Below are 8719 nucleotides of genomic sequence, written 5' to 3' on the forward strand. Positions count from 1 at the left end.
TCTCTCTCTCTCTCTCTCTCTCTCTCTCTCTCTCTCTCTCTCTCTCTCTCTCTCTCTCTCTCTCTCTCTCTCTCTCTCTCTCTCTCTCTCTCTCTCTCTCTCTCTCTCTCAAAGCACCACTCAATAAGCTTCTCCCTCTCACAAACTAACACAAGCCCATCTCTCCTGCTGTCTCAGGAGTGTTGAGCAGCAGCAGCCGCCACAGCCCAGCAGGCAGCCCCTCCATCATGTCCCGCTCCCTGTCCTCCGCCTACCCTTCCACCACCATCACCACCCCCACCCCCTACCATCCCACCCCACACTCCCCCTTCGTTGACTCAGCCTACTCTTCTCCTGGTGGGGGCATGGCTTACCCACCCACTGTCAGAGGTAAGTGTATCCCTCCCCCTGCCCCCTCTCACATCCCCACCTCTCCCTCCACCTCTCATCCACTCCCAGCTTCCTCATCTGTTAGTGCTGAAAAATGTGGTGATTTAAAAGTGGAATAACAAATACTACTACTACTACTACTATTCCTGCTGCTGTTACTACTGCTTCTACTAATACTATACTGCTGGTTCTATTATTACTGTTACTGCTGCTTCTACAACTATTGCTGCTGCAGCTACTACTACTATTTCTACTACTGCTTCTATAATGATCTGAATTTTGTCTCAACCTTATGCTGTACAGAATTGATCTTAAATAAATGAAAAATACAAAAATAAATCATGAAAGTGAGTAGTGTATTAAAAAACAAGTGAAAACCAATTATCAAGATTTATCATTGTTTTTTGTTAGTTATATTTATTTATCAACTTTTTTGAAGTTCTTGTACCTGTTTGTGTTGTGGGTGTCTCAAGTTTGTTTTGTGTAATGGTGAGTCTTGTGCTAAGTTCAATTACTAGTTCACTTCCTGGTTATTGGGAGACGACTCAGAGAGAGAAATGGGTGTTATGGTGTTATACTCTGTCCTCACTAATGCTCCAATGTGTGTGTGTGTGTGTGTGTGTGTGTGTGTGTGCTGCAGGGGAGGTGTCAGCGGCGGCGGTGGTGAGTGCCTCACAGGAAGCCGTGCCGCTGCCACGCAGTGAGCCCATCCCAGAGGAGCACGAATCCACAGCAGCCAACTGGGTGCACGTGTTCGGCAAGGAGCTGGTGGCCTGCCTCTTCTCCCGGGACTGGGTCGTCAGGGAGACCGGACTGCGCAGGCTGGCACATGAGGTGAGTGTGTGTGTGTGGTGGTGGTGGTGGACTGGTGGTGCTATGAGAGTATCTTGCAGCAACAACATTGTGTAGTGGTGTGGTGGTGCTGAGGAGTGCTGAGTGTTGGTGTGTTGCAGGTGGTGAAAGTGCTGCACTGGGATCGGCTGGTGACGGGGGAGGAGAAGCGGCAGCTGGTGATCCACTGCTGTGCCAACATCCTGGCCCAGGTGGCCAACGACCCGGTTTACAAGGTGTACCTGGCCTGCCTGGCCTGCCTGCGAGTACTGCTGGCCCACCTCAGCCCCTGCCCTGGCAGCCAGGTGGCAGCGTTGCAGGAGCTGCTGCGGCCACTGGTGCACACGTTGCTGCTCAAGTGTGCCGACGGCAACCGCCGCACCTCCCAGATCAGCGTGGACTCCATCCTAGAGCTGTCCCGCGGCCAGGAGGGAGAGCTGGCCCTGGCCACCCAGACAGCTTGCCCCACGCCGGGTCTGGGTGGCATCTCCTTCGTGCTCTCCTGCATCCTGGACGACACGCCGCCGTCCGAGGCGCCGTGGCAGTGGCTGCTGGGCCGCCTGTGTGTGCTGGACCGCCTGCTGGACAAGTTCCCCTCTGAGTTCCAGCTGCAGTACATGCCACTGCAGGCTGGTGTGGAGAGTGGCTACAAGCTGGAGCACTACGACCGCCTGGTGACAGTGGTGGAGTTTGCCTTCAAGGCGCTGGGCAGCAGCCACGCCACCGTCAGCAAGCTGGCGCGCCGTGTCTACATCTGCGGCGCACGCTTCGCTGCGGCAGAGCCAGCCGTGTTCTATCAGGTGTGTGACATGCTCACCAAGCTGGACGTGTTGCTGCAGACAAGGCTCAAGCGGCGCTTGCAGTCCATGCAGGGTCAGCACGGCGACCGCAAGCTGTCCGCGGCACGCCTGGAGGGCAAACTGAGCCTGGGCACTTGGGACCTAGCAGACGGCTCTGGGCCACGCCTGGTGCGTTCCGTGTCCCACTCCCCCTCCAGGATGCTCTCTGCTCTGCGCTCCTCCTCCCAGTCCCCAGCGCGCCAGCCGCTGCTTTCCGCCTCAGCCAAGAAGGAGGCTGCTAAGGTGCCACCTGGCCCAACCTCCTCCCCCCCACGGCCCACACACCTGCCCCTCGACTGCTTTGAGGTCAACTTCAAGAAGAAGCAGGCCAAGCTGCGGCTGTGCCAGAAGATGAAAAAACATGATGTCCCCTTCATGGTACACAATGTGCTGGTGTCCCCCATGCAGCAGCAGCAGCACCAACGCTTGAGCTCTGCCAAGGCGGCCGGCGTGCTGCACAAGAGTGGCCTCTCCCAGAGCCAGGGTGATGCTCTGGATGTGTCCCCACAAACACCCATTGCCTCTGTGGTGCCGCCAAAATTCTCTTTCAAGGACGTGGTGAGCACCCCCACCACTCCGAAGGGCTGGTGGGGCTGCACCCCCATCAGGGAGGCGCAGGCCAGCCAGTCCTCCTGGGCACCCTACGAGACACCCCTGCCAGTCATCCCAGGCCTGGAGCTGCTGCCGCCCCACCTCGACGAGTCACTACACCCTCAGGAACAGGTGTGTGTGTGTGTTTGTGTGTGTGTGTGTGTGTGTGCGTGTGTGTTGGGTGCATGATGGGTAGTTGGGCTCATACCTCCCCTCTATCTGCCCTTCACATCCCCTCTGTGGGCCAGTGCACTGCAGCGAGGATGGAACAAGGGGGAGGATGAGGGGTGGAGTGTGAGATAAGGAGAGAGAGGGTTGAGAGATAAGCTGGAGTGAAGAGGGATGCATCAAGACTGTGAATGTGTGGATAGTGGAAGATAAACATCTATAGTATACAAGTATTTCATTCATGCATTGTGTTGGGATTTTTGCATAACCTCACAATGACACAGATGTGATTGTGGTGACTGATATCAGAAAATCTAAACCTGTGAAGGAGATATTTCAACCCCTGTCACCCCTGGAACTCTGCGTCTCTGCTTTTCATCCTTCCCGTAACCTAAACTGCTCTTAAAGAGAAGTATTAAGACACTTCTGAAATTAATTACCCAACTTTTCTTCTTAATGTTTTGAGGGTAGCAAGTTGAGAGGACATTTCTCATTATTATAAACTCTAGAACACTGTGTCTATGTCTTTCATCCTTCCTATGACCTGAACTGCTTCAAAAGAACTATTAGGACATTCTGAAACTAAATTATCAAACTTTCTGTACTCTGGTATTTTGAGAGCAACAAGTTGAGTGAGCATTTCTCCCCTTCTTTCTTTCTTTCTTTATTTTTTATCTATGTATTCTTTTCTCTTAGCCAATCTCCTTGATGCTTAAGAAAGTATTTGATAGGAATAAAATAAAACTAATCATTTATCTTTAATCTTTTCTCCCCACGCTTGCAGAATGTGGAGGGTGGACAGTACGAGGAGGGGCGGGACTGGATACTGGGGCCAAAGCTGGGCACAGGGGCATTCTCCTCCTGCTACCAGGCAAGGGACGTGCGCACAGGCACCCTCATGGCCGTCAAGCAGGTGTCCTTCAGCCGCAACGATGAGGAGGAGCAGGAGCGAGTGGAGGCTTCTATAGAGCAGGAGATCCTCATCATGTCCCGCCTGCGTCACTGCAACATTGTGAGGCTGCTGGGGGCGTCACGACACTCCACCTCCTTCTCCGTCTTCACTGAGTGGATGGCTGGAGGGTCTGTGGCCATGATGCTGGACAAGTATGGCATCTTCTCAGAGGAGGTGATTCTCAAGTACACTCGGCAAGTGCTGGAAGGCCTGGCGTACCTTCACGATAACAAGATACTGCACCGAGACCTCAAGGGTGAGAGATAGTGCTGGCCTGTGTGTGTGTGTGTGTGTGTGTGTGTGTGAGAGTGAGATAATGATGGTACTAGTTGGTTTATTTGAGAGAAATGTTTGCAAGTAATGGTTACTTGTCTGGCAGTCGAGGGATGACTTGGGTTACTGATCAGCAGGGATTTTGTGTGTGTGTATGTGTGTGTGTGTGTGTGTGTGTGTGTGTGTGTGTGTGTGTGTGTGTGTGTGTGTGTGTGTGTGTAGTTGGTACAGGTGACCCATTCCCCTAATGGTGTCCTGCCTCCCACAGGTGCAAATCTTTTGGTAGACAGCACAGGCCAGTGGCTGAGGATTGGTGACTTTGGGACAGCTGCCCGCATGGCCAGCAAGTCCACAGTGACAGGAGAGTTCCAGGGGCAACTGCGGGGCACCATCGCCTTCATGGCTCCGGAGGTGCTGCGTGGGGAGGACTACGGCCGCTCCTGTGACATGTGGAGTGTTGGCTGCTGCGTCATTGAGATGGCCACCACCAAGCCACCCTGGGAGGCCGACTATGTCTCCAATGAGCTCAAGCTCATGTACAAGGTGAGTTTTGGCAGTGGATTGCCTCACTGCGTTATCTGTGTGTGGAGATAGCCAGCAGGCTGGCCGTTGGGTGACCTTGGCCTTCATGATAAGTCACTCACCCTCAGCTAAGCAATGCTAAGCCCCTCCTCTCCACCACCACAGATTGCCAGCAGCAACGGGCCACCTCCTGTGCCAGAGACGCTGTCGGCGGTCACCCGGGACCTGGCACTGCGGTGCCTGGAGATCAAGAGTGAGAACAGACCACCAGCCAAGGAGCTGATCCACCACCAGTGCTTCAAGACACAGCCGCCCTGACCCCCAGCCTCCCCTCACACCAAACACTTCCCTTCAGGAACATTCACAAATAACTGAACTAAAGTTAAATCTGCCATAAATTGTCTTTATTGGCATTTTCAAAATTTTAAGTGGTTTAATCTCTGCGACAAATGGTTAATTTCTGAAGTTGTGACTAGATGGTCAGAGTGGGCGTGAAAGAAGCACCAGCCAGTGTGGCAGCCACTCCCCTTCACGGGAACATCGCAGCAAAAGTGCCTCCAGCTGTCATTGGCAGATTCATTAAATTATTTCATATTGTAATGCTTGAGGAACCAATGCTGTTTTCTACATTTTTACCTCCTGTCTTAAAAGCCAATAGTACAAATCTTGACTAGGTTACTACCAGCATCTTGGATTTTCTTTATTTATCGAGGAAGTTCCTCTCAAGTTTAGGTGTTCAGGCGTGAGCTGGCATTGCAGGTATAGTGTTTGGGTAGGGATGCCCAGCTCCCAGTGTGTAGCAAGGCTGTGCACGTCGGCGTGGGTGACAGGCAGCCACCTTCAGGGACACACAACACTCACAACTTAACCATTTTGGTGGAGAGTGCCTCACAACATCTGAGGCTGACTAGCTTTAGTGTGAGGGGGAGGTCCTGCCACGCACTACCACCACCACCACCACCACCACTGCCGGCCTCCTCAGGTGTGGTGTGAGGACTGTACATACGCCTCACAGCACACTTGGTGGCCAGAATGTAGCCAGTGGTGATGTGTTGGGTGTGGGCATGCAAATGTTGCTGTGCTTGGGTGACATCACCTGTTCCACCAGCATGACCACCCTGGACCTCACAAACTCCTTATTGTCTCCACCTCTCGTGTCCCTGGCAGGAGCAGCACCCCTGCAGGTCTGTGTTGCCCTGGGGTGCAGGGGGTGCAGCAGGGCAGGGTGTGCTGCTCTGGTCAGGGCTGCTGGGACCTGTTATCTGATGTCTGTTGTTGTACCAGAAATTCCATTGCATTTGTAATGCTCTACAAAGGGACTACAGATCTCAGTGTAATTTAGGGGACCAACCTGTTCTTTACTATTTATGTATTTTATTTAAATTATTTGTATTGTGTTATTTCTTCACTTGTTCCTTGTATAAATTGCTCTGTCCCCAGCTTCTGTCCACATTATACTTCCTGTGTTCATAGGAGCCCTGTTCCTCCTCACCCGACGAGAGGATGTTGATGTGTGTCCTCGCCCTGCGGGGACACTGGCACCCGTCTGAGCCAACCCCTGCCAGGGAACATTGGCTGCAAGGGGCCTGGGGACCTCTGCTGCCCTGCCAACTCACAGGAGTTCTGCAGTGATGAGCACCAAGTTCAAAAATTCATTGTTTTTTTTTTTTTTTTTTTTTTTTTTTTTTTTTTTTTTTTTTTTTTTTTTTTTTTTTTAGCCAAATTTCCCTGTTTGATAGGGAAAACAAAACCTAGAGACTTTTATTTATTTATTTATACTTTATCTCTCCTGGTGAGCCAGTGAACATTTGCATAACTCTGACCCTGTTCTTGTAGTCTTAAGAGTTGAATGAGACTGTCACCAGGACTGCCCAGCCTGGGTAACCTCTGCCCTGAGGGTTGCAGGCCACAGGCAGAATCACACCTTCCAGGAAAAAAATATCAGCAAAAAATCATGTAAAAAAAAAGTGGAATTGTTGCTCCAATCTGTGCAGTGTTTTGGTGACAGTCCTCTTTGACATTTTGAATGTAGGGAGAAAAAAAAAAGATTAAGTACTTAGTATCAGCCGGGACTGAAACAAACCTATTTTGAGGAGAGTTCTTCACTAATACAACTATAGAGAACTTGTTTACTGATTGTTAGGTCAAGAACCAACCCACAGAAGAAGTGCCGAACAATACACGATGAACAAAATTTAATGGGGAAAAGATTCTCAGTATGGGAAGGGAAACTTGTGAGGAGTGGGGCCCTGTGTGTGTGTGTGTGTGTGTGTGTGCGTGCATGCGTGCGTGCGCATGCTCGCGTGTGCACGCCTTCTTGTAATATCCTCTCCATATCTATATTTATCCAGTCTTTCCTTTCAGTAATCATTTTTAAGTGTTAAATATATTCCTTTGCAAAATCACTATTTCTTGGCATTATTTGTACATCTAGTCTTAGTCTTCCACAGTTAATTCTTGTTCCCTTAAATTTTGTGTCTGTTTCAGTTCAAATGTGAGAGAAAGATTTCTGTTGTTTGGTTTTGGATATGAAGTGTGATGCAAGTAAAGATGTTAGTCACTGTTAGTGTGAAATGAATGCAATTAGTGTACAGGGTCCCACTCTAACTCACTTATCCAAGTGGCCAATATAAATGAGATTTGGAATTCAACAAAATAAGTGTTGGGGAGGGAGTGAGGGCTGGTAGTGGCAGAGGTGGTGGTGGTGATGGTGGTGACTACTGCTGTGCCTTAAGTCTTCCTTCACCCACACAACTCTCCCTCTAGTGCCTTGGTGACACATTATGAGTACAACTGTAGAGGTGATGCTTATACTTCCCCCTCAGTGAGGGAGGAAGTGTGGGTATGGCCTATACCCAATGACTGCCTCACTACCACCACTGCCTTGCCTGCCCACAGTATCATGCCTGCTGCCTGCCTCTTCCCCACCACGTCCCCCACCAGCGTTCTTCGTGGTGCCAAACTGTACAGAGCACATTCTTAGTTTAAGCTATTTTTCTACAGTTCACTGTTTGCATTTCTCTGATGAAGTCCTCTTTTTTATTTATTTTTTATTCATGTCTGGGACCAAGTTTCTAAGAGAACTTTTTAATGTTTGATAATTTTTTTGTAGTTGACTTTTTGGTAGATTAAAATAAAATTGGAAAATTTTAGTTTTGTCTTAGTTGAATCTAGGATCCATATTTGTATGACTGTTCTCTTGAAAGGATTGTTACAAAAACCTCAGAGATGACCCCATTGATGGTATAGATTTATTTATTTATTTATTTATTTATTTATTTATTTATTTATTTTATTTTTTATTTATTTTTTGTTTATGTATGAGCACTAGCCAAGGCAACAAAAATTATAAAAAATAAATGAAAGAAAAGGCCCACCGAAGTGCCACTCACCAAAGTCAGAAACGATCATAAAAAACTGGAGGATAAGTCCTCCTATTACGAGTTCGTCATAGGAGGACGGATTTCCTCTTTCCTATGACGAACCCTACACTGAAGGAGCAGACAGGGAGTTCCAGAGTTTACCAGAAAGGGAATTAATTATTGACAATACTGGGTTCATTAGAGAGGTGGACAGAACAGGAGTGAGAGAGAAGTCTTGTGCAGCGCGGCCTGGAAGGAGGGGAAGTATGCAGTTAGTGGGATCAAACGAGTAGTTAGCGTGAAAACAGCGATAGAAGTTGGCAAGAGATGCAACACTGCAGCGATAAGAGAGGCTGAAGATAGTCAGTTAGAAGGGAGGAGTAATAAGACGAAAAGCTTTTGATTCTACCTTGTTTAGAAGAGCGGTATGAGTGGAAGCCCCCCTCAAATACATGTGAAGCATATTTCATACATTGACAAAAAAGGCTCCTGTAAAGAGTTAACCACTGGGGGGGAGGGGTAAGAAGAACTAGCGGAGATGACTCGGAACACCAAACTTCATGAAGGTTGTTTTAGCTAGAGATTAAGATGTGAAATTTCCAGTTTAGATTATAAGCAAGCATAGGACGGACCAAGGATGTTCAGCATAGAAGAGGGGGACAGTTAAGTGTCACTGAAGAAAGGACAGTTATCTGGAAGCAGGGCCACCGAGAGAACTGAAATGTGCCGGTGCATGAATAGTTTAGGACCCTCATCCCTGCAGACAGTAGGTAAAGGTAAAAATGGAGGTGCCCTACCCCCCCCCCACCCCA

At 49.2% G+C, this 8719-nt stretch overlaps 1 protein-coding gene across 1 annotated transcript in view; it reads left to right on the forward strand.

The window, feature by feature from the left end:
* Window positions 1-7697, forward strand: part of LOC135115660 (mitogen-activated protein kinase kinase kinase 1-like) — a 36094-nt gene extending 28397 nt beyond the window's left edge. The window contains exons 11-16 of the mRNA XM_064032583.1: window positions 178-369; window positions 1010-1203; window positions 1323-2762; window positions 3583-4006; window positions 4292-4566; window positions 4711-7697. Coding sequence (XP_063888653.1) covers window positions 178-369; window positions 1010-1203; window positions 1323-2762; window positions 3583-4006; window positions 4292-4566; window positions 4711-4863 — 2678 coding nt within the window. The 3' untranslated portion in view covers window positions 4864-7697. The remainder of the gene's footprint in view (window positions 1-177; window positions 370-1009; window positions 1204-1322; window positions 2763-3582; window positions 4007-4291; window positions 4567-4710) is intronic.
* Window positions 7698-8719: the final 1022 nt, after the last annotated feature.

This window comes from Scylla paramamosain, chromosome 29 (assembly GCF_035594125.1).
Source record: "Scylla paramamosain isolate STU-SP2022 chromosome 29, ASM3559412v1, whole genome shotgun sequence".
Lineage (NCBI taxonomy): Eukaryota > Metazoa > Arthropoda > Malacostraca > Decapoda > Portunidae > Scylla > Scylla paramamosain.